This window comes from Schistocerca piceifrons, chromosome 9 (assembly GCF_021461385.2).
Source record: "Schistocerca piceifrons isolate TAMUIC-IGC-003096 chromosome 9, iqSchPice1.1, whole genome shotgun sequence".
Classification (NCBI taxonomy): domain Eukaryota; kingdom Metazoa; phylum Arthropoda; class Insecta; order Orthoptera; family Acrididae; genus Schistocerca; species Schistocerca piceifrons.
In genome coordinates this window covers 73918118-73945037 of record NC_060146.1, presented here as the reverse complement: position 1 = coordinate 73945037, position 26920 = coordinate 73918118, and the positions used below count along the sequence as shown (strand labels likewise).

The following is a 26920-nucleotide window of genomic DNA, read 5'->3' as shown; positions in this document are numbered from 1 at the left end:
TATCGGTATATTTCATTTATGATAGCAAAAGTCTTCCATAAATTTCAAGTGAAAGTGGTTTTCCATCCACCGTAGATCATATACCATCTGGGATCAGTGAAGGATAATTTGTTATTGTGCAAGGCTGGAATTCACAACACACTTTGCCAATGTAGTATGACTTGTATCGATCAGTTCACACACAACCTGGAAGAATTCTGCACTTGCATTGTGTAACCAAGCAAGTTTACTATTTCCAAACACGGTATCTTCACCAGACATTCAATGGAGTATGATAAAACAATGATTTTGGCCACAGCAACATCTTCCTGGGACACCACTGTTAAAGAGTACATGAAAATATGTGTGGCTGAATATATGATGAATTATGATAGTATCTGCCAAAGGTTGTATGGGATGTTAGCATCTCCATGCTTTGCTGTAATCTAAATCTACATGATGGATAGTCTGCAAATCACATTTAAGTCCTGGCGGAAGGTTCATCGAACCACCTTCACGGTAATTCTCTATTATTCCAATCTAATACAGCGCATGTAAATAATGAACACCTATATTCAGTTTTTTCATAATGTGGGGCCACAGTCATAATATATTTCTTTAAAGTCAGTACTGCCATTAGACTGTTTTTTTATTTTCAGTGTTACATTTACAAGATCATGACTTTGGCTTTAAAGTGCCATTATCAAGTGTTTTAATGTTATACAGTGACTAAGATGACATACTGTCATATTTAAAATACACCATTAGACTCATTGTCTAAGAGTCAATATTTCTGATAAAAGCCTACTGCTTTTTTTTATCACTGAGTATACCATCTTGACTGAACAGTGAGTCTAATAGTGTATTTTAAATGCGACAGTATGGCATCTTAGGCACGGTGTAACATTAAAACACTTGATAATGACACTTTAAAGCTGAAATCATGATCGTGTAAATGTAATACTGCAAATAAAAAGCAGTCTAATGGCGGTGCTGACTTTAAAGGAACACTTGTATCTTTTAGTGTGAGCTCTGATTTCCCTTATTTTATTATGGTGTTCATTTCTCCCTGTGTAGGCTGGCATCAACAATATATTTTCGCTCTTGGAGGAGAAAGTTGGTAATTGAAATTTCATGAGAACATTCTATCACAATGAAAATCCCCTTTGTTTTAATGATGTCCAACCCAAATCCAGTGTGATTTCTGTGACACTATCTCTTCTCTTTCATGATAATACAAAACATGCTGCCCTTCTTTGAAGTTTCTCAATGTACTCTGTCAATCCTGTGTGGTAAGAATCTCACACCACACAGCAGTACTCTAAAAGAGGGTGGATAAGCATAGTGTAGGCAGTCTCTTTAGTTGATCTGTTACATTTTCTAAGTGTCCTGCCAATAAAATGCAGTCTTTGGTTAGCCTTCCCCATAACATTTTCTACATGTTCCTCCCAATTTAAGTTGTTCTAATTGTAATTCCTAGGTATCTAGTTGAATTTACGGCCCTTAGATTTGACTGATTCATCGTGTAACCGAAGTTTAATGGACTTCTTTTAGCACTCACGTGGATGACATCACACTGTTCATTAGTCAGGATTAAATGCCAATTTTCATACTTTACAGATATCTTTTCTAAATCATTTTGCAGTTCATTTGCTCTTCTGATGACTTTAGTAGTCTATAACTGACAATATCATCTGCTAACAACCTAAGATGACAGCTCAGATTGTCTCCTAAATCACTTACATAGATGAGGAACAGCAAAGAGCCTATAACACTACCTTGGGAAATGGCAGAAATCATTTCTGTTGTACTCAATGACTTTCCATCAGTTACTACGAACTGTGACCTTTGACAGCAAATCATGAATCTAGTCACATAACTGAGATGATATTCCATAAGCACTCAATTTCACTACAAGCCGCTTGTGTGGTACAGTGTCAAAAGCCTTCTGGAAATCTAGAAATTCGGAATCAATTTGAAATCCCTTGTCAATAGCACTTACCACTTTGTTTGAGTAAAGAGCTACTTGTATTTCACAAGAATGATGTATTCTAAATCTGTGTTGACTTGGTGTCAATAGACCATTTCTTCAAGGTAATTCGTAATGTTCGAACACAATATATGTTTCAAAATCCTGCTGCATATTGACATTAATGGTATGGGCCTGTAATTTACAGGATACTCGTACTATCTTTCTTGAATATTGGTGTGACCTATGCAACTTTCCAGTCTTTGGATATGGATCTTTCATCAAGTGAACAGTCATATATGATTGTTAAGTATGGAGCTACTGTATCAGCATACTCTGAAAGGAACCTAACTGGACCAGAAGACTAGCTTTTGTTAAGTGTTTTAAGTTGCTTCACTACTCCGAGGATATCTGCTTCTATGTTACTCATGTTGGCAGCTGTTCTTGATTCAAATTCCAGAATATTTACATTGTCTTCTTTGGCGAACAAATTTCAGAAAGCTGTGCTTAGTAACTCTGCTTCGGCAGCATTGTTGTAGATGGTATTTCCACTGCTATCATTCAGAGAAGGCATTGATTATGTCTGCCACTAGCCTACTTTACATACGACCAGAATCTTCTTGGATTTTCTGTCAGGTTTCAAGAAAAATTTTTATTGTGGAAACTATTATAGGCATCTTGCATTGAAGTTCACATTAAATTTCAAGCTTCTGTTAAAGATCGCCAGTCTTGGAGATTTTGTGTCCATTTGGATTTGGCATGTTTTTTTCCGTTGTTTCTACAACAGTATTCTGACCCATTTTGTTTACCAAGGAGGATCAGCTCTGTTGTTTATTAATTTATTTGGTATAAATCTCTCAGTTCCTGCTGATACTATTTCTTTGAATTCAGGCCACATCTGGTATACGCCTACATTGTTAATCTGGAAAGAGTGGAGAGTGTCTCTCAGGAAGACGTGGAATGAATTTTTATCTCCTTTTTTGAATAGGTATATTTTTCTTTTATTTTTGGAATTTTTGGGGGTTTCAGTATTCAGTCTCGCTACGACATCCATGTGTTCACTAATCCTAGTATCCATTTTGATGCTCAGTTATTAGCTTGGATTTATTTGTTGCTAAGAGGTCAAATGTGTTTTCACAACTGTTTACTATTTGTGTGGGATCATGAACTAACTGCTCGAAATAATTTTCACAGAATGCATTGAGCACAATTTCATATGATGTTTTATGCGTACCTCCGGAATGGAACATGTATTTTCACCAACATATCGAGGGTATGTTAAAGCCGCCATTAAGTACAGGTATAATTGTATGAGTCGGGTACGTGTTTGAAATCAAACTCAAGTTTTCTTTGAACCTTTCAGCAATTGCATCATCTGAATTGGGAGGTTAGTAAAAGGATCCAATTATTATTTTATTCTGGTTGCCAAGAATGACCTCTGCCCCTATTAACTCAGGAACTATTTACTTCAATTTCGCGACAAGCTAAACTACTTCTAACAACAACAACAACAACAACAACAACACCACCACCACCAACTGTGTTTAGCCTATCCTTTCAGAACACCGTTAGGTTCTCCGCAAAAATTTCATCTGAACTTGTCTCTGGCTTTAACCAGCTTTCAGTGCCTATAACGATTTGAGCATCGGTGCTTTCTATTAATGCTTGGAACTGCGGTACTTTCCCAACACAGCTACAACAATTTAGAGCTGTTATACCGATGGTTCCTGTATCTATGTTCTTTCTTCGGCCTGCATGCTTTGTGACTAATCGAAGACAACGGAGCATGTTGACGGCTGTGGTGAGTGGTAATCCTGACGGCAGCTGAGTTCTGCAGTTCCTGCGGCAAGGGTGCTACCTGCTGGGCAATGTGCTCAGTCTGTTACCATGATTTTGGTGCATGCGAGTAATATTGACAGCACACTAATAAATTGTGGATGATGGACATCTTCGCCAGTTTTTGATGCCTCAAATCAGGATGACTTGCAGATACCGGGTCAGAATATTATGGAGTGTATTTATTGACTACTGGCTGCAAGTTTGCAATTTCTTTGTTCGACTGAACATTTTTTCTCTTTATATTAAAATTATGGCTTAATGAAATTTATGTACAGTGAATGTTTTACGTGAAAATGTGCTGTGTCAGTTTCTTTGTTCCTTATTGCACTGTCTCCAAAAGTGTAAAAGTCTCTTCTTTTTTTACATTCTCTCTCTGTCTGTGTGTGTGTGTGTGTGTGTGTGTGTGTGTGTGTGTGTGTGTCATTGTATTTCATTTTAACTTACATTGTTTGTTGTATGATACTTAATATTTACATTATTTCTCATATTACCATTATCCTGTATATATTTTGAATTTAAATATTTTTATTTGATTATCTGGCTACTGCATTCTTAAAAAATATGTATGTTTACAATACTTTGCTTCTACAGACCTTTTGTTTAGAGCAAGTATTTTACTGCATTATTTTTAAGTTTTGCTGGCATTCTTCGGCTGTTCATCAACCCATACAACAAACTGCTGTCTGTAGAAAAACTGTGCTCATGGAATGTGTTACAGCTATGCTCAATAAACTGAATTGGGAGACCTTACAAAATTCAGATACCTCATTTTTCCAAAAGGGGCAAGAAACACATTAACTTCTCCAGCATATCTCTCGTATAATGATTGTACTAAAATTAAAGAAATTCGTGAGTGCCAACAGTTTTTCTTCTCCCGTACCAGGCATAAGTGTAATAGAAAGGGAATTAAAGGATAGTGTATGCTAAGCACCCTCTCCAACACAATGTACAGATGCAGATGCATAATCACTTCATCTTCTGACATTTACACACTTTCAATTTAGTACTTGACTCCACAGAAAAAAATCCCAAGTGCGAATGTTCAAGTAAAAGACTGTTCAAAGTTGTAACCATATTTTACTAGATGGACTGTCCAGATTGTAAAAGGGAAGATACTCACATAGCAGCTGTCCACAAATTAATTGGAATTGTTTGTGTAACTTCATACACTGGTGGAATATTCAAGCATAAGCAAATTTATGACTAATTGAAACTCACAGTGATCAAAGAACGAGCAGTTACCTAGGCATTGAGGCTCTGTAACTATGGTAAGGAATAAGTTTTGCTTGGATGCTCACATTAGCATAGTGTAATATGCATCATCTTTGTGAAAACAAACATGTTGTTTTTAATACTTGGACTTTCTATTCAGTGCTAATCAATATGAATAAGGGGCACTAAAATGAAAACAAGAGAGGTGGAAAAAAAGTAAGTGAACTGTTCTTTCTTCAGGGCTCAAAAAATATGGAAATTGCATGTGCAGAGGTCAAGAGTGGAAGATTTTTAAGGGCTTCCCAGCAAAATGTCTGCAGCATAGTTGAAATAATCTTGGCAACATATGGGCAGGCATTATCCTACATCAAAATGATGCCATCCGTGAACATTCATGATGTGCTTCAGTTTCTCTCCACATGGGTGCTGTGCAAAAATTGAACTGCACGATCAAGCCCAAACGTACAGGAATGTTGGCAGACAGCATCTTCCTGTTGCAGGATACTGCATGCCAACACATTGTCAAGGATGTTTTGACTACACTGCAGAAGTTTCTCTGCAAAGTCCTCACACACCCTTCACATTGTCTTTAGCTCACCCCAATCCAATTTCTATATTTATGGAGCCCTAAAGAAAGACATTAATGACCATCAATTTGTTGCAGGCAAACAGGTACATGTCTGGATACAATTGTAGTTTCTTAGGCAACCACAAACATTTTTTCCATGAAGGCATTGATTGGGTCTCACAGTGGGATGACTGTATTAATAGTTCTGGTGATCACTTTGGAAACAACAAAGTCTATTTACATTTTTGTCTGACTGTATCATTTCGTTTGTCTGATCATTGTATTTACAATATGTTCCCTTCAACACCCCTTTCCATTTCAATTTGTCCTCTAACTCCAATAATCTGTTAGAATGGTGGACCAAAAAGTAGACAATGATATACATAGGACAGTTTGTAATGTGATGGACTCTTCCTAGTATGCAGCATATAAGGTGAAGGAAAGAATGCTGCACTTGGAGGTTGAGATACCATTGCTTATCCCAGTTCAAGACAATAGTGTATCTAGCAAAACCAAGTCCCAACAATAGGTTTAATTGATTTGCAATTTAAAAAACAAATCTCTGGCAGTGCTGTAACAGCATGCCACGAACAGGTAGCATGAACTCTGCACTGAGCCAGACCTGTTCTCTTAGCTCAGCGAGATGAGGCAAATGCCGTGGGAACGAATATGTACACTTTTACTGATGTTAGTCGTGTTCGCACCAAACTTAATTACTTCTCCCCTCACCCCCATCTACCTAATTAAAGCATTAAATTGTATCCAATTTACACTTCTACAATGTGGTAGCTTGTATATTTCTTTCTGTTACTGTTACCTACATTTAAACATGAAGACGTAACATGAACTTCTTACAGACATAAATGACCATTTTGTTTTGTCCATGACACAAATAAGGCCAGAAGAAAATAATAGTGGATATAGTAACTTCATCTATATCCATTGAGGTACAACAACTACAATAGGTAGGCTACACTAAATAGCACATTATGTAGGATTGATATCTAGGGTTATCGTTGTAGAGCCAGTACATACAGGTACGAGCAATGTTTGATTTAGAGGAGATGTTCAAAGTGACCACCTTGCATTTGCAAACACTTAGCAACTTGCTGGATCGTACTTCACTGTATCCTATGCAACACAACTGCATCCACCGTTGCCAAAGCGGCTTGCACGTGAGCTATTAGGTATTATAGATCCATTATTGGAGTGTTATAAACTTGTTCCTGTTGTGTCCCCACAAATCAAAATCTAATGAATTAGGTCTGGGGAACATGGAGGGCAGAACGTTGGGCCTGTATGACCAGTCCATTTCCCCGGACACACTTCGTTTAAATAGTTACGCACATTTATTCTAAAGTGTGGCGGTGCACCATCACGCTGAAATCATAGCTGCTGCCAAACACCAAGTAGAATGTTTTCTAATGCATCAGGCAAAGTATTGGGAAGAAATGTACGATTCAACTTGACTGGCAATAGGTAAGAGCTTGAAAGCACTCCCATTATTCAGCCCACAGATTTATGCCAAAGTCTTCCTTAAAGCCACGTTCACGGGTGATCTGGGTTGCGTTCTGACCAGCAGTGGCTGTCAGGGAGGTTGAAAATGATGACATGAGGGAAGCTTGATTCATCATTCCATATAGTGTTACATGTACCGGGTGATCAAAAAGTCAGTATAAATTTGAAAACTGAATAAATTACGGAATAATGTAGATAGAGAGGCACAAATTGACACACGTGCTTGGAATGACATGGGTTTTATTAGAACCAAAAAAATACAAATGTTCAAAAAATGTCCAACAGTTCATCTGATCAGAATAGCAATAATTAGCATAACAAAGTAAGGCAAAGCAAAGATGATGATCTTTACATAAAATGCTCAATATGTCCACCATCATTCCTCAACAATAGCTGTAGTTGAGGAATAATGTTGTGAACAGCACTGTAAAGCGTGTCCGGAGTTATGGTGAGGCATTGGTGTAGGATGTTGTCTTTCAGCATCACAAGAGATGTCAGTCGATCAAGATACACTTGTGACTTCAGGTAACCCCAAAGCCAATAATCGCACGGACTGAGGTCTGGGGACCTGGGAGGCCAAGCATGACGAAAGCGGCGGCTGAGCACACTATCATCACCAAACGACGCGCACAAGAGATCTTTCACGCGTCTGGCAATATGGGGTGTTTTTTGTTCTAATAAAACCCCATGTCATTCCAAGCACGTGTGTCAATTTTTACCTCTCTATCTACATTATTTCGTAGTTTATTAAGTTTTCAAATTTATACTGACTTTTCGATCACCCGGTATAAAGTGTTAGATATATTCCACTTGCTGCAAAAGCCATTCACAAAGCTGCACTCATTGAATGCAGCCTTCTGGCCACTGGTGCTGCATTGATGTTTACTGATATGGATGCAGTTCTTCATTATACAACACTTCAATCCTTAGCCTTTGGGGTATATAGAACTGCTTTGCAATAACACAAGTACTTTACCAAGGTGATTGATGAACAGTTTCAAGAATTGTGTCACCTATTTGTGGAGTATGTCTAGTTTTTGGATGACTTCTATCCATAACTTCTGGATGAAGATCACAGGTTTCCCCGAAGGTGACAAAGAACTTTATCAGGATGGCACCTGTGAGGGTACTGTGCAGCATATGCATGAGCAGCAGCAGCTTGGTTATTGGACACACACAGCACCAAAAGCATATTGATGTATTCATTGTTGGGTACGCCATCGGGAAGCTGCCTTATATGTACTTGACATGACCTGTTATGGTTGTGTACTGCACAGTTAATAGACATGTGTGCAGTTTAATGGAGCCCACTGTCATGTGATAGGCTATTGTCATGTGACAAAATGATGAGCTGCTTATAAACAAGAACTATAAAAAAGGAACCCAACTAAAAATAAAAAAAAGGAACCTGTTGAGGATTCAAACCATAGTGCCATGACATATGTGCATTTGGTGTCCCAGCAGTCTATTCAGTGAGCTACGACAGATGGCATGGTAGTGTGGGGGTGACATACATTCCTCTGTACATTCCGATGCACTGCATGATGTGACAGTGTTTTCACCTTCTTGTTTTCATAGATCTTTTTTCAAAATGCACCCAATCTGATTCTGCCACATAAACTTTTGTCTTGAACCTGGATGAGAAATTGCATGCTGACCACAAAGTGTGGTATTTTTCTTCTCCCTGTATGTAAGGAACAGTGCATATAGTACAACAAGTGTAAAATAATGCGTAGGAATATAGATACAAAGATGCTAAATGATATTCAGGCTGTAGAAAAGACAATGTGTGATGTCTTCAATGACTATTATAACAGAAATGTATAAAGACTTTCCACAAAAGTGAAAGAAATTCTAATCGTGTAAAAGCTGTCAGTTGCACACAACCATAGGTGACACTGGAACTGAAACAGGGTGTATACTACCTGGGACAACTGAGAGATCTGGGAATTTTTCATTGTTTTTGTTATCGCTTAAATTTTTGTAATTTTGATTGGTAAGAACTGCTACTCTAACAAAGGATATTACTGTGTCCCTATACTACAGAATAATAATGCAGCAATAAAACATGAACGAGAGAAAAAACGAAAATAAAACTTAAATTGCAAGGGAAATGCACAATATACAGCAACAAAACACGATGCTCATACAAGCGTCTGCCAACAGCAAAATGTGTCAAAGGCTTTAGGAAGACTGTGCAATGCTCTGTAACAAAAAATTGCCTCCAATGAGCGTGACGTCACAACTGTTTACATTAGATTCGTTTTAGCAGTTACTAGCGGTATCATGCACATACGCAGTTGAGTAGTACCTTCTCCTGCTTCTGGCTACAGAAATGTGGCTGCTGGCTGTGTAAGCAATCGTAGCAAGCAGCTAGATGCTACTGGGAAAAATTTTACTGGAGTGCCCAAGCTGCCAGATTCATGCATGCGCAGCAGGGGGGAGTGGCAAATTCATATTCTTGAGGGAAAGCACCTTGTTTCATGAAGTGACTAGCATCCAGCACACATTAGTCTATCGATTATTCATATGACTTTGAAATGCATCCCTGTCAGTTTTTGAACACATTTTAAGTTGATTTCTGAATGAATCGTAAGTTGATTTGTGAATGCGTGCATAGTGTACATGATGTCTCAGTCAAGGGAATCCTTGTTGCATGTAGAAACAAACTTTCCTACAGACAAAAAGGGCTATACAAGCTGAGCGGAGTAAGACCGAACGGATGAATGCCAACCGCTGTCTGATTGTGTGGTTGATTGGGTTTGCAAATGATGAGCGTTGTTATAATTACTAGCAAAATCCATAGATTCAGACTACAGGAGTGGAAATAAATGAATAACAGGTAAGAAAGATTATGTATTACCTTTTTGGTGTATCCAAGAAAATGAAATTTTGACAGAAAATTCTTGGACAGATCGCTGTACTAATAAGGGCCAGTTGTAGTCCCCGGCTAGCAGCCGCTTTAAGTTCTATTCTGGAAGAAGTGCAGAAAACTCATTGTACGAGCATGTAACAACACCTAACCGGAGAATAATCGCGGGATAACTAAACCGGTGATTCTGGCAAAGTTAGTGAAGTTAACCTGCGAATAAGCTTTGACATTGGCAGGAGTAATTACAGAATTAGTGATAACAAGACTATTTGTTAGAACAAGGAAGGAGGAGAAACGGGGACATCACACAAATTATGGAACAATATGACTATTCCAAGTTTGTATTAAAATTTCGTACTACTACTTTTTGATCTAATGCTTGAGAAACTGGAGCACATGAATGAAGTGTGAAACTATTTCCTAACATAAAGCTTTTTGCTTGTAGTAGGTCTAATGGGCATTTGATATTGGACTTCGTTAATTATATTCTGTCGTTACAAAAAAAAACCGTTTGTGCCAAAACAGTCTCGTTTATTTGGTGTGTATTACAATTGTTGCGGTATTAGAAAGGCCTGTTTTGTTTTATCTAGCAGACAGTGACAAAATAGATGTAATCAGATCGGGAAACCACAGCAGTCTTGGGTCTTATTTGTATTAACAGCTTTTTCAGTATTAGACAGCGACATTTCAACTTTTCGTGTAACAAAACGTTTGATGAACTTTGATGAGGTAAGATTCTTTCACAGAAAGGAAAGCACACCATGTAAAGCTGTACCAAGATCGCACATAAAAAAATTCTAGAGCTAAGGATTGAAGAAATGTGTATTGTCTTGCTTGTCTCGTGTCTTTACTGGGTTTATGTATCCTATATTTAATTTTGTCACACAAAGCAGCAAGTTGTTAGCTGATAGGGAACAAAGAGCACAGATTTTCTGAAGAGTTCTTAAAAAACTGAGGGACAGGATGTCAAAGTGACAGACTGTAAGCACGAGACGCACCACAGGACATTTTAATTTACGCTGTCCTGAATATGGTTTGATGGCATCCATTACAAAATATACATGTTTCAATTCCACAGAGCGAAGTACAGTGACGTGCGATAGAAGAATGCTGTGTGAGGAGACGAGGCACTGCACTTTGGCACACTTACGACCAAATAACATGTCTTACATTTCCTCGAACACAAATGTTTTATGCATCAGACTCTTCAGAAAGATGTGTGCTACAAAATGAACACATTTTTGAAAATTCGATTTTTTAAAAAAATTTTTGAGGTCCTATCTCAAACGCGTGAGGGAATGGCGTGGTATTGTCCCGGTTAGGAAACATTGTAGATCCGGGGCTGATGATGTGCAGAGCAGTCTGAGTTACAGTGAGGAAGTGGATAGTCTCCATGTGACCCATGTTTACATTTAGTGATTTTGCTGTTTCCTCTTCGTTTACTGCTCTCACGTCAAATGAAAACAAAACAGATTTCTGTGGCTGGGAGCTATCAAGTGAATTAAAATACATAATTATGGAAGGCTAAAATGTGTTGTTAGTTGCAGATTTTATTTTATTTCCCCCTTTCTGACAGTCAAGCATTAATTGCCTTGCGCAACAATGAAGTTATTTTTGTCGGTTTGCCAAAGAAATTTTCTCTTATTTATCATTTCCGCTGAGGCAGACAATATATTGGAAACAAAGTGTTTAGTTCCACACACTGTTAGCTGCATTTCAAGTGCACATTTTCAACTTCTAGCATGTTTGGCATTATGCCATAATAAAGAACCAAACATGAGAACACAATACTCCAAGAAAATTTACATCCCGAAAACCACATTGAAAATCTTAACATCAGGTCGTGGCCTACTTCACTGGGAATCGGGCGTCACGAAATTCCGATCCTCTTGGAGTATCCTCTGATGCCTGTTTCTTTTATGGCATAATGTAAGATCTTTTAATGTTTTACACGTACGAACATATGGGCTCCCTATGACATCGTAGCTGCGCAAGCGCGGTGACTGTCATCTGGCGCTCTCTAGTAGCTGCAGAAATGAACCTATTTGTAACAGGTCGCGGGAAAATTTTCCGAGTGGTGGTTTGAAAAGCGTTACCATCAAAGTACCATTCTGGCAGTTACACCGGAACTATGTGCGATAATGTAAGATGAATTTCTTAAATCACAGTGTGTTTGACTCTCATTTAAAAATCAACTCTTTGATGACGAGCCATTTGGATGAATTTCGAGCCAAGAAGATCAGACATTTATGTCGTTATTAAAAATTTTACTGGCACCTTTGTGTGTTTATCTTAAATTGTAATATGCGCATAAAAGACCAACATTGTATGTGACAGCTTAGCTTCTCTTGCAGCGTATTAATCTTATAGACCAATATTATATGTGAGAGCTTTGCGTTTCCTGTAGCTACAATATGTATATTAATTTAAGCCATTAACTTTTTCTGTTTGTGTGTTCGCACTACTTAAGTGATGTTGCTATTGGTTAACTACATCACGTGTCCTAAGCTCTGAATACCCGTTGTGATCGGCTAGCTAGATCACGTGACATGAGCTATGACTGGCTTACAAAAGCGCATCGCAATCTCTATTTTAATGCTTCGGAAAGTAACATGCGGTGTTTGGTGGAATTCGAATTTATACTTTCGTAATACGAAAATATGCAGTGTACATGTTGCTGCACATCAAAGATCTTCTCAAAACATGTTTTTTTTTCTGTGTTTAGTTTTCTAAAGCCCCGGGAAATTCTACGCCCATGTATAAAACCATAATCATTCAAAAGACATAAGTTATATAGTTCCGAGAGAAAATATACTGTCAGTTAACAGGGAAAAAGTATGTTTTCACTCGGAAGAAAGTGTATCTTTAACCGGGAAATCCGGGAATTTTTTTTTTCCTTGTCCATGTATACACCCTGTGAAATTGAGTTTAGCAAAGCAAAAACAGAAATGCTGAATTTTGTTTTCAATTTTTCCTTTACGATAGAAAATCCAGGAGTACAGACCCAGGCCAATTCTTGCATAGCTCTAAGGATGAGTGATACAGATATTAATGGCAGTGGCATTCCGACCAAACTCCAGTCATTAAAACTGAACAAAGGGCCAAGCCCCAGTGGAATTCATATCAGATTCTACTAAGAATTTCTGGCTGAAGTATCCCCTCCTAAAATGTTCACTGTGGAAATTTCTGTACTGCGTATCACGTCCTGGTGGCTTGATGAAAACTTTGCTGAAATGCGGCTCAGGTTACCGGTGTCTTGAATGCTGTGAGTGTGTTACGTCACTTCATCATGTATGTATCTGGTAGGCTGTCAGTAGCAAAGGGAACATATCGCTGCATAAACTGCTTCAGTAGTGGCCAGCTAGATTGTGAAATGACCCCAAAACTATGCTTTTTTTTTCTGTACTACTCTATTTGGCAAACACATACCTTACAGGAAACAATAAAAATAAAATAATTTTCACATAAACTTTGCACTCTTTAATAGTTGAAATTTTAAAAAGTCATTCTTGGTTTTATTGTCTCTTGCTGCTTTTATTTTTGAAGGACATTTTATCTTACTAATTCATTTGCAAAACACACAAACAAGTTATACAAAAAATACTTATCAACCTAACCTTTGCACCATTTAAACACCAAAATCTTAAAAAGTCATTCCTGAATGTAGTTTTCATTGAAATAACTGATGCACATTTTAGGTTGGCCTAGACAGTCATTGCAGAAGGTTGTGACTTTCTTGGGTTTGTTGTATGCTGCTTTCTTGCCTTCTTGAGCGAAAATCCATTTGTAGCAGAATGTGCAGTGTCGCCAAAATTTGCTTGCAGGTCCCTCATTTTTTCCCAAAGTATGTGCTTTCTTTGTTGATGGAGGAATGGCACATCCATATACTTGCAAGGGAATGGACTGTTAGAAATTTCGAAATGACCTCCTCCTCCTCCTCCTCGAAGTGCTCTTTTTACGATGCAGAATCCTAGCATTTACTATAGAGGTCTCTAATTAAAGATCCATTGCAACTTTTCTCCCAACTTTTCACCCCCTTTCTCAAGACATCTGGTCACTGAAATCTTGTTGTACTCCAGCACAACATTTGGTTTAATTATAACTTCTCCTTTTCTGTTATTTTTCCTTTTGTCCTCTAAAACATCACTGTCCTGGAAGACTTGAAATCATTAGAACTCTCCTTTCATCAACCCAATTAAAAATTTTGACTCCATATTGTCCTCTGCTCCACATATTTCCTTCTTTTTAAGCTGCTTCTCCACTATATCCTAGGGAGGTCCTGCTCTATTTGGGCAATTTGTTTGCTAGAGCAGCATATTTTTATCTAACAACTTATGAGTTAGAGAAATGCTTGTATAGAAATTGTCAGCTCGCTTGGCATTTTGAATGCTTTCTGTGCTGCATATTTATTTATTTCCAACAAAGTAGTTTGTGTTACCAACATTTTATAAACATCAGAAGGGATACCAAAATTGGTGGAAATATTAATTTCTGAATCCCGATTAAAAATTACTCGTGTTATATTTTGTCCAGTTGGTTTCTCAATTGAGATATCATTTTCATCAGTGCCATTACCATTATCATGGTCTCATAATTATCATTAGAACAGGAGTCATTGTCTTCTACATTTAAATCCAAAGAGGATCTTGAATCTCGGGGACTGTAAGCTGGATCGTCATCTGATGCAGGAGAGATGTTGTGATCACCAGAGTGACTTTTTTTTTTTAGGTAGCCGTTCAGATAGTAGCATAGGCCCTTGTCATCTAATGGTGTACTACATCTGTGTTTCCTTATTATTGACAGCCCACAAATAGAGGGATCCATTTCTAGCTAAACATGCAATGAAATGGTATTACAACTAGTGGTCAGCTACAATTATTGTAGAAGATAAACAATCATTTCATAACCGTATACATTATTTTACTACACACCTAAAGCAGCTATTCTTAGCTGCTAACACTAACAAATGGTGGTGTGTGTATTTTAATGTACAACAATATGTGACCAGTTTTGTGTAACTTTTGGTGCTAAAAGTGTACGGCACAACAATCAGGAGTCAGGGTGACATGATCAGTTGAAAACGTGCAGGAAAGTGTTAGATCACTAGTGGTCCAAACGGCAACAATAACATATTTGAATTACTCGTCATGGTAAATAAATATGTACATTTGAGCATTTTGCAGCATAGAATTCGAGGTAAAAATAGCTTACACAAACAATTTCGGGATTCTCTCCCCCCCTTCTCTCCCCCCTTCTCTCCCCCCTCCTACTCTCTCCCCCCTTCTCTACCCCTCCTACTCTTTCCCCCCTACTACTCTCTCCCCCCCTACTACTCTCTCCCCCCCTACTACTCTCTCCCCCCCTCCTACTCTCTCCCCCCTCCTACTCTCTCCCCCTCCTACTCTCTCCCCCCTCCTACTCTCTCCCCCCCTCCTACTCTCTCCCCCCCTCATACTCTCTCCCCCCCTCCTACTCTCTCCCCCCCTCATACTCTCTCCCCCCCTCATACTCTCTCCCCCCCTCCTACTCTCTCCCCCCTCCTACTCTCTCCCCCCTCCTACTCTCTCCCCCCTCCTACTCTCTCCCCCCCTCCTACTCTCTCCCCCCTCCTACTCTCTCCCCCCTCCTACTCTCTCCCCCCCTCCTACTCTCTCCCCCCCTCCTACTCTCTCCCCCCCTCCTACTCTCTCCCCCCACCCTCCTACTCTCTCCCCCCCTCCTACTCTCTCCCCCCCCTCCTACTCTCTCCCCCCCCTCCTACTCTCTCTCCCCCCCTCCTACTCTCTCTCCCCCCTCCTACTCTCTCTCCCCCCTCCTACTCTCTCTCCCCCCTCCTACTCTCTCTCCCCCCTCCTACTCTCTCTCCCCCCTCCTACTCTCTCTCCCCCCTCCTACTCTCTCTCCCCCCCTCCTACTCTCTCTCCCCCCCTCCTACTCTCTCTCCCCCCTCCTACTCTCTCTCCCCCCTCCTACTCTCTCTCCCCCCTCCTACTCTCTCTCCCCCCCTCCTACTCTCTCTCCCCCCCTCCTACTCTCTCTCCCCCCCTCCTACTCTCTCTCCCCCCCTCCTACTCTCTCTCCCCCCCTCCTACTCTCTCTCCCCCCCTCCTACTCTCTCTCCCCCCCTCCTACTCTCTCTCCCCCCCTCCTACTCTCTCTCCCCCCCTCCTACTCTCTCTCCCCCCCTCCTACTCTCTCTCCCCCCCTCCTACTCTCTCTCCCCCCCTCCTACTCTCTCTCCCCCCCTCCTACTCTCTCTCCCCCCCTCCTACTCTCTCTCCCCCCCTCCTACTCTCTCTCCCCCCCTCCTACTCTCTCTCCCCCCCTCCTACTCTCTCTCCCCCCCTCCTACTCTCTCTCCCCCCCTCCTACTCTCTCTCTCCCCCCCTCCTACTCTCTCTCTCCCCCCCTCCTACTCTCTCTCCCCCCCCCCTCCTACTCTCTCTCTCCCCCCCTCCTACTCTCTCTCTCCCCCCCTCCTACTCTCTCTCTCCCCCCCTCCTACTCTCTCTCTCCCCCCCTCCTACTCTCTCTCTCCCCCCTCCTACTCTCTCTCCCCCCCCTCCTACTCTCTCTCCCCCCCCTCCTACTCTCTCTCCCCCCCCCTCCTACTCTCTCTCCCCCCCTCCTACTCTCTCTCCCCCCCTCCTACTCTCTCTCTCCCCCCCTCCTACTCTCTCTCTCCCCCCCTCCTACTCTCTCTCTCCCCCCCTCCTACTCTCTCTCCCCCCCTCCTACTCTCTCTCCCCCCTCCTACTCTCTCTCCCCCCTCCTACTCTCTCTCCCCCCCTCCTACTCTCTCTCCCCCCCTCCTACTCTCTCTCCCCCCCTCCTACTCTCTCTCCCCCCCTCCTACTCTCTCTCCCCCCCTCCTACTCTCTCCCCCCCTCCTACTCTCTCCCCCCCTTCTACTCTCTCCCCCCCCCTTCTCTTACTCTCTCCCCCCCCTTCTCTTACTCTCTCCCCCCCTACTCTTACTCTCTCCCCCCCTACTCTTACTCTCTCCCCCCCTCCTACTCTCTCTCCCCCATCCTACTCTCTCTCCCCCCCTCCTACTCTCTCTCCCCCCCTCCTACTCTCTCTCCCCCCCTCCTACTCTCTCTCCCCCCCTCCTACTCTCTCTCCCCCCCCTCCTACTCTCTCTCCGCCCCTCCTACTCTCTCTCCGCCCCTCCTACTCTCTCTCCGCCCCTCCTACTCTCTCTCCGCCCCTCCTACTCTCTCTCCGCCCCTCCTACTCTCTCTCCGCCCCTCCTACTCTCTCTCCGCCCCTCCTACTCTCTCTCCGCCCCTCCTACTCTCTCTCCGCCCCTCCTACTCTCTCTCCGCCCCTCCTACTCTCTCTCCGCCCCTCCTACTCTCTCTCCGCCCCTCCTACTCTCTCTCCGCCCCTCCTACTCTCTCTCTCCGCCCCTCCTACTCTCTCTCTCCCCCCCTCCTACTCTCCCCCCCTCCTTCTCTCTCTTCCCCCCTCCTTCTCCCCTCCCCCCCACTTCTCCCCTCCCCCCCACTTCTACTCTCCCCCCCACTTCTCCTCTCCCCCCCACTTCTCCTCTCCCCCCCACTTCTCCTCTCCCCCCCACTTCTCTCCCACTCGCCCCCTTCTCCCCCCACTCGCCCCCTTCTCCCCCCACTCGCCCCCTTCTCCCCCCACTCGCCCCCTTCTCCCCCCACTCGCCCCCTTCTCCCCCCACTCGCCCCCTTCTCCCCCCACTCGCCCCCTTCTCCCCCCACTCGCCCCCTTCTCCCCCCACTCGCCCCCTTCTCCCCCCACTCGCCCCCTTCTCCCCCCACTCGCCCCCTTCTCCCCCCACTCGCCCCCTTCTCCCCCCACTCGCCCCCTTTTCCCCCCACTCGCCCCTTCTCTCCCCCCACTCCCCCCTTCTCTCCCCCCTCTCCCCCCTTCTCCCCCTCTCTCCAAGGGGCTTACCATGGTTGGCGAGTACATATGAGGCTATCGCAGGGCTCCAGCCTTTGTAGCGCTACTTCCTCTTTCTGTGCTATCTCTTACCTTCCCTGAATTTCCATTGGATGGTCCTTTTGGCGCCGAGCCTGCCTAGACTTAGTTCATGATTTTGGTTAGGATTTCAGGCTTCACTTCTGGTGCTATCTGCACCTACCATTAACAATTATATAGTCCCTGTTATTGCGTTTGACCTGTCATCTTTTCCAAATTTTCCAGAAGTGCATGTTGTCCTGTGTGTGTATATGCTCCACCTCTGTGCCCTTCCACCCTGGCACCTTTCCTTCCTATTGTAATAGTATGCGCAAAACCCAATGCAGCAGCCATCCCGTTGCATGAGGGTTGTCAAGAACCTGCACTGTGGTAGCCCTCTGATCATGCCGGGATCACACTGTTGGTGCCTGCACTGCACACTCCTCATGTATGTCATGGAATATGTGCCTATCGTGAATGGGGCACGGGGACTTCTGGCAACGGATTACTGGCAGTCGGTGGCATTATGGCAGATAGTTCACACATGAAACGACATAGGCTCTCACCTACTGGTGGTCACACAGTCCCAGCAGTCTCTTTGGATGGAAAGGCCTAATATGATGCAACAAAGTACAATCACAGTACATTCCCTTCCCTGGCCAAGCCTTGGGAGGAATGAAGGACTAGATAGCAAGGAGCAAAATCCCCCCCCCCCTTCCCTCCCCCTCAATACCTGGTTTGTACCAGGACTGAAAGGGACACCTTTTTGGCCACAAAGCCTTTATATATTGTGGGGCACAGTGAAGACAAATACGGGAGGGTTGCAGCCATCTCTAAGATAAAGATTGGGTCCCTCCTGATGAAAATGTCATTGGGATGTGCACTTCGTCTGTCGTGTCCATAGGGGACCAAGGGAAAACAGAGTTGCTACTGGAGCCTTCAACTTGGCTTTAGAGGGTGATACATTGCTTGAGAAGGTCAAGGTGATGGTCTACCAGTGTGACATGAAACCTAATGTTCCTCCTATGAGATGCTTAAGGTGTATGAAGTTTGGACAATGTCTTCCTTTTGCACTGCTACCCCAGTCTGCAGGGATTGTGGACATCCACTGCATATGAATGTTCTTTGTGCCACTCTCCCATCTGTGTAAACTGCGGCGAGCTCCACTCCCCTGCTCACCAGACTGCTCCATATTTAAGTGTGAGAAGAAAATCCAGGAGTATAAAAGTCTGGGCAGGCTCACATATCAAGAGACCAGAAAAGAGTATGAGCATCTTAATCCAATACAAATGACACAATCCTACACTACAGCCACAATGTCGTCGCCTTCGCTGTCGACTGTGCCTTCCTCTGTTGCACCTTTTACAGTGGACCCTCAGAGCTGCGCCTCCCCCCCCCCCCTCCTTCCCCCACTTGCCAGGTGGTTGGGAGACCTGGTGCTCTCATTGCAGCCACTTCGGGAGCATTGGGTCCCCACCTGCTGAGGACACTGGTCCCCATCCCACAGCTGGAGGCACCTCATCTTTCTCCAGATTCTTTAGCTAAGAAGACGTCCATCAGGACCCTCCCTTCCATGGTTCCTGCTGGTCCACAGCCAGCCACTAGCAAGTGGCTGAAGGAACCACAGGATGCTGGCGGTCGAACTTCTTGTTCTTCCTCTGCTCTTTAAACCAATTAAGGGAAGCCTTCTCTTGTAAGGAGAAAATGGACGAAAAGAAATGCTCTGAGGCGAAGGAAACTCTGGTGGTCCCCATGCCACTGGACTCAGCATGTACTCTTTCAGTGCACAAGGTGGAAATCCTTTGGCTACTGAGGTTATTTTAAGAAACGTACTGGCTATGAGAGGGAATCAGATGAAGTTTGTGTGTTATGTGCTGCACACTCTATATAGTGAGTGACCTTGTGCCTCGGGGTGGAGCAGCGATCACTGGCTGAGGTATAGACAAAAAATTTCACTGGCACGGCTCGACCTTTGAACTCTGGTGCATCCACACACTTGAGTGTAGCCCACGGAACTTATTCAGCCATTGATCTCTCCTTTTGCAGCCCTGGTCTTCTACCATCTATCCACTGGAGGGTCCGCAATGACCTGTGTGGCAGTGACCAGTTCCTGATCTTCCTGTTCCTCCCTCAGCATTGCTCCCCTGATGCCTACCCAGATGGGTTCTCCATAATGCTGTTAGTATGGATTCACCTCTGCTGTTGTCCTTAGTTCCCCATCGCAAGGCATTATCGATGTGGCTGTTCAGCATACAATGGCAGCAATTCTTTTGGCAGCCAACTATGTCGCCCCCTATTCTTCGTGTTTACCCCTTTGGAAGATGGTACCCTGATGGACCTGAGAGGTTGCTACAGTCCTTAGAGATCTTAGGCAGGCTCTCAAACACCATAGGTGGCGCTTTTTATTGGAACACCTCATCACTTTTAAACAGCTTCATGCCCAAATCTGCTACCACATAAAATGGAAAAAAAAGCAAGAATCCTGGGAACAGTAAATTTCCACCACTGGATAACGTAACTCTCCATCACAGGTATGAGCAAAGATCGGACGCATCTGCAGATGTACCGTGTATTTCCGTAGATGATGCCATTTATACTGATCCAGACGCTGTCGCTGAACATTTTGCTGAGTACTTTGATGGTGCATCTGCATCTAAGAACTACCACCTCACCTTTCAGCTGATAAAACAGCAGGTGGAGCGAATGCACTTATCTTTTACTACCCGGCACCTGGAGCCATATAGTGCTCCATTAAGTGGACGGAAGCCCTACAGTGCCTTAACTCCTTGCCCTTATATGGCCCCAGGGCCAGACTACATCCACAACCAAATGCTGCAGCATCTCTCAGCAATTGTCAGTGTCACATCCTTGCCCTCTTTAACTGGATCTGGAAGGAGCGTGAGTTTCCATCTCAGTGGCGAGAAGGTGTGATAGTTCCAGTACTGAAACCAGAACCCCCAGAGAGGACATTTGCTGCCCAATCAGCCTTACCAACACTCTCCAAGTTGTTCGAATGCATGGTGAGGAAGCGGCTGTGTTGGCTCCTTGAGTCTTGGTGGCCTTTCAGCTGCATCTCAGCGCAGTTTTGCAAAGGGTTCTCCACTGCTGATAATTTGGTTCATCTGGAGTCCACCATATGTATGGCCTTCGCTTGTTGTTAGCACCTCATCACTGTCTTTCTTGATCTACAGAAGGCTTATGACACCACATGGCATCACCACATCCTTGCATGAGTGGGGTCTCTGGGTTTGACTCCCAATTTTTGTCAAGAATTTCATGCCGCACCGTACCTTCTGGGTTCAAGTGGGTGCTTCACTCAGTACCCCCCATATCCAGGAGTACAGGTTCCGGCAGGACTCTGCTGAGCATTGCCCTCTTTCTGGTGACCATTATGGACTAGCGGTAATGGGGGGGAGGGGGGGGGTGTTTAGATATCGCCCTCTTTATATGCCGATGATTTTTATTTTTATTATTGCTCCTCTAGTATGGGTGTTGCTCAGCGTCGTCTTAGGGTGCCATGTGAAAGGTGCAATCATGGGTTCTCACCCATGGCTTTTGGTTTTCAGCCACCAAGACTCGTGTGGATGCACTTATTTTGTCATTGTACTGCCCACCCATACCCAGAGCTTCATGTAAACGATCAATTACTTCCTGTAGTTCAGATGCACCGCTTTTTGGGATTGGTCTCAGATTCGTGGCTGACATGGCTTCCCCACTTTCGCCAACTTAATCAAAAATGCTGGCGACACCTCAAAACACTTTGCTGCCTCAGTAACACTAGCTATTCACTCGACCCTTTAGCAGTGCTACAAAACGTGTCCAACATGCAGCAGGAGCCTTCTAAACCAGCCCTGTGAACAGCCTACTAGCTGAGGCTGGAGTTCCTCCATTATCTATCAGGTGCCAACAACAGCTTCTGAATTATGATTTGTGTTTGTTGCTTCCCTGAACATCCCAACTACCATGTCCTGCACCTCCCACAACAGCGACCCAGAACTAGATTTACAATTCCATCATGCCTCCAGTGTCTGTTCAGAACTGCAGCTTCCTCAGTTGTCACCTCTGGTCAGGGAGACATTGTATTTGCTTCCATGGCTTGTGCTCTGAACTCAGATTTGTCTCGAAATCTGCTTTGGTTCAAAAGGTTCTGTTGACACCACAATTTTTCGCAACCTGCTCTGGCTGTCCTTGAGGTGTATCTGGGCTCAGAAGTGGTATTTGTCGATTGCTCCACATTTGATGAATGAACAGGCTTTGGATACACACATGCACACTCTGTTGGCTCCACATTAGGTACCCTTGGCTGATACATGGCCACATTCGCAGATGTGAGGTTCCTCCTCTCTGTTGATGCAGAGCTGACCTGACGGTGGTCCATGTGCTCATGAACAGGCTGATTTGGCGCTTCGAGGTGGCATCATAATCTTGCTGACATGATACGTCTGGTGCTAGCAGACTATGCCAAAGGGGCTGACCTGGTGTTACACTTTGCCTGTGAAGATGGATTCTATACATCCCTGTGAGGTAGGGCTTTTTGGCCTCATTGACTGCCTGAGGTGTTGTTGGAGCAATCCTCTCATATCCCCCCCCCCAATCAACATCTACATCTACACTCTGCAAATCACTGTGAAGTGTGCGGCAGAAAATACATTATTAGGGTTTGTTTCCATTCCATTCACATATGGAGCACAGGAAGAATGATTGTTTTAATGCCTCATTGTGTGCCGTATAATTATTGTAATCTTGGCCTCACGATCCCTGTGCAAGCAGTACGTAGGGGGTTGAGTACATTCGTAGAATCACCATGTAAAGATGGTTCTTGAAGTTTTGTTAGTAGGTTTTCCCGAGATAGTTTACGTCTACAGGAGAACCCAATCGTCTGTCCTTGGCTGGTCCACCACTCCAGTTGATCTGATTGTGCTAGAGCCAAACTTGCCCTGACTAGTGGTGGTGACTAGCCATTGTGCCATTGTTGTTTACAGGTAGTCTGTTTTGGTGCTCTGTCGTCTCCCATATCATTTCTGTGATTGTCTGTTTTTTCTTGTACAGTTCTGCACTGTGAAGTTTTTAATGCTTGCTGCTCAGTGGTTGTATGACCTTTTTTTTCCCAATGGTTGTTACGGTACTGTATGTAATTTTTTTACAATTTGTGTACCTTACAATTGGCTGTGTTTTTTCGTCATGTCAGAAGTGAAATGTAAACACATTACTCCTTCACTAAATTAAAAATTAGGAGTGCTACGAAGACTGGACCCGCGGAATCAGTGCAAAAAATTGTCAAGGAACTCAATATAGGCACTATGATGATAAAAGATTTGAGGAGAAATCAGAAAGACACTGAATTGTGTACTACGACAGTAGATGATGAAAATGCTCTTAAGAATTACGAAACATTGAAAAAGCCTAAACTTAAACTGCTTGACAACTCATTGGGGATGTGGTTCCACCAAGAAAGCAGGTGGCTGGAGTCATCTTGGAAAAAAAGCTTTCTCAACATGATGATACAGAAGAAAGGGCGTTACGTGATCACAGAGACTGTTGAAATAAAGACCCTAGTCCATGTTTGCAAATGAGTGAGCCAAATCATAGTAGGAAAAACCATCACAAAACATCACAGAACCACATATGGCCTAAACAACATACTCCTAACAATAATAGTTACACGCCTCAGCACAGCAAACCTTGTCTCATTTGAGAAGAAGAGAAATTGTGACTTGTAGGATCATATTACACACCTTCCATCAGCTGCTGTGCAGTTTCTGTGTTGTTTGGTTAATAGAACACAGACAGCTCTATTTGCCCATGTCAGCTGTGTCCCTTTGTGATATACCCGACTGCAAATATCAGTTGCCTGGAGTTGTCTTCGCACTGTTCCTTCAAACCTGGTTGAGATGGACGCAGCAATTCATATTGGTGTGAAACAAATTGCCATTGACAATGCATGACACTTGTCTCCAGTTCCTGTCATTCGGGATCTTTTCGATACCACTGTTGCTCCCAAGTGTTACTTGTCTGCGTGTCGTACACCATTCATTGTAGAAATGTTGTAGAATCCACATTGACATACAAACAAATCGGGCAAGGGGCAAGTTCATTCAAGATATAGCCACGTACATGTCCAAACATGGTATATCCTTTCTTCCAGTCTGATATGTCTCCATGTTGATCTATGTTACTGTGTTGAGTTCGTACAGCTGGACTGCCATGACTTACCTTGGCAGCGGAGGGTCACATGACCACAAGTACAGTGCTCAAAATCTGCCATTGTGCTTTTTAAAGTGTGTAACAAATATTTTTTTCAATCAGCGTATTTTTATAGCATTAGGCCAGTAACTCAATATGTACACCATAATTGGAACATATTCAAGTTTTGTTATTTTTTTGTGTGACTGTGGAGATGTTATATTATCCAACTTCGTTTGATGATGATGCTTTTTTTTTTTTTCAGGGTCAGGTACAGTGACAAGTGCATTTGCAGAAGTAGCAGCACAAACACCAACTGTTCTAAAGTACTCAAGTGGTACAAGATTTGAGGACTTCTCATCTGTCCATACTTGGACTGTGACGGGTTTGAAGACGTTGTGTGAAGGAACAACATGTATCGAGTCTGCTCCGTTAACCCATCAGAATGGCAGTAAATGGTGCATGATCCTTACGAAGAAAGCCAACGAACTGCTTTTGTGTTTTTTACTAAAAAAGAGTGAAACCAACAAGATATTGAGAGCAAAGTTGAAGACTGACGAAATTCTTCCGACTGGTGTGATACGTGAAGTACTTCAGTGCAAATGGTATCACCTGAAGGAAGGCGAAAAAACAGAAATGCAAGTCATTAGGAAAGCAGACAATGTCGAACAGAATTACAATGAAAATGAGATAGTACTCCAGTGCGAAATCTGCTTACAGTGCGTTATCCAGGATGAACTGCCTGTGCCAGACACAGAAGAACCACACGGCGGTATAGTGAAGGCTGTGGATGAGATGATGCGCGACGAAGTCCTCGCAGACTTTGAGCTACATGCAGGAAATACAGTTTTAAAGGCACATAGGGCACTACTGGCCGTTCGGAGTCCTTACTTTGCTGCCATGCTGCAGCCCCACACAAAGGAAGCAAAGGAGGGTCGTGTGGAGGTCAGGGACGTGAAGCCGGAAATACTGAAGCAGATTATGCTGTACATGTACACAGGTGTAGCACCGGCTCTCAAGGACATGCCGTTTGAGCTCTTGATAGCCGCTGATAAGTACCAGCTGCACCAGCTGAAGCGTCAGTGTGAGACCCACATCGCCAGCTGTCTGAATGTGGACAATGCCGCAGCAACTGCAGCCAATGCCTCAGTTTTCTCCTGCGACCTTCTGTGGGACCGTGCTATCATTTTCATCAGACACAATCTGTGCGAGGTGATGCGCACACCTGGATGGGCCGAGACTGTAGCCACACATCCCGAAGCCGTACAACGTATCAGTGAGCTTATGGGATGAGTCAGTGAGAAGTAACTGTTCTCTTTGAAATGCTTTCAATACTGTTCCTAATTGTTAAATCAATTTAACAATTCCTAACTGTTTGTTATGACTAAATAATGGGTATATTGTAATGTTTTAAAAGGTACTTGAGAATGTGAAGCACAACATATTTTTACTTAAATTTTGTATCGTCAAGCGACTTGAAACCTCATAGCAGGCTGATCTGATTCGATTTTGTCCAGGTTTCTTTTTCAGTTTTATGTGCTGCAAGTAGAATTAATTATTTCTTGTTTTCTTAAAAAATACTTTTTCTAGATTATCGCATTGACATTAGGTTACTTAATGCGAGTTAAAAGATGTTACTTTTGACCACACAACTGAACTTTACATCTGTGTTGCACAATTCTGTATTAGAACTTCTGTCACCTTCAAGTTAGGATGCTGTAAAAATTTTGTCACAGATATTCAAATGCATGCATACATTTAAAAAAAAAAAAAAAATTCATCTCGTGTTACGAATGATGATAGGTAATCTTCAGATAACATATTTACAATTTAGAATTTTGTTAACTTTGTAAGATTTGCCAAAATGTACATTAATAAAAGTGAAATACTTAGTTTGAACATTTTAATTTTATATTGTTATTAGGAATACTAAAATGAAACTATTAAATACTGTACCTCAAGAAAATGCTACCTGAACCTTTGTGTTAAAACTGTTCTTTTCATTCACTATTAACTTCCCCCTTCATGTATTTCCTATCTTCAGTACATTGTTAGCAAGTTCTGTCACCTTCAAGTTAGGATGCTGTAAAAATTTTGTCACAGATATTCAAATGCATGCATACATAAAAAAAAAAAAAAAAAAATTCATCTCGTGTTACGAATGATGATAGGTAATCTTCAGATAACATATTTACAATTTAGAATTTTGTTAACTTTGTAAGCTTTGCCAAAATGTACATTAATAAAAGTGAAATACTTAGTTTGAACATTTTAATTTTATATTGTTATTAGGAATACTAAAATGAAACTATTAAATACTGTACCTCAAGAAAATGCTACCTGAACCTTTGTGTTAAAACTGTTCTTTTCATTCACTATTAACTTCCCCCTTCATGTATTTCCTATCTTCAGTACATTGTTAGCAAGTCCTGCACTGGCTGAAAATAATGACTAAGCTCACAGACAACTACTCACTATGGAGATGAAATGATTTATTGCTGCAAGAACGTTGGGCGCTGAGCTAGGAAACCTTTTCTCTTCTTGCTAGTGGTGACGGAAAATCCACACATAGTGTGTATCACAAGGCAACCCCACAGCTGCTTCCAGTCCCTGAGACAGTGAAGTCAGTTGCTGCCCATTCATCCTCCAGGCAAGATGATCATTGGTGTGCAATATTTGTTGTGTTTGTACATTTTTATCACCCATTTTAGTAACGACCATACGTTTTACACACGAGAGAGCAGACCCTAGCTTGGCTGAGACTATGTTCTCCATTTTCAGTGGGAAAACTCCATAATAATTCTTTTAACAAAAACCTTTATTTGAATAAAATTAAATGTTAGGT

General features: G+C 42.7%; 1 protein-coding gene across 1 annotated transcript in view; it reads left to right on the top strand.

Annotated features, from left to right (window-relative positions):
- The window catches only part of LOC124717074 (speckle-type POZ protein-like), a 39979-nt gene extending 14090 nt beyond the window's left edge, over positions 1-25889 (top strand). The window contains exon 3 of the mRNA XM_047243759.1: positions 24341-25889. Coding sequence (XP_047099715.1) covers positions 24341-25368 — 1028 coding nt within the window. The 3' untranslated portion in view covers positions 25369-25889. The remainder of the gene's footprint in view (positions 1-24340) is intronic.
- Positions 25890-26920: the final 1031 nt, after the last annotated feature.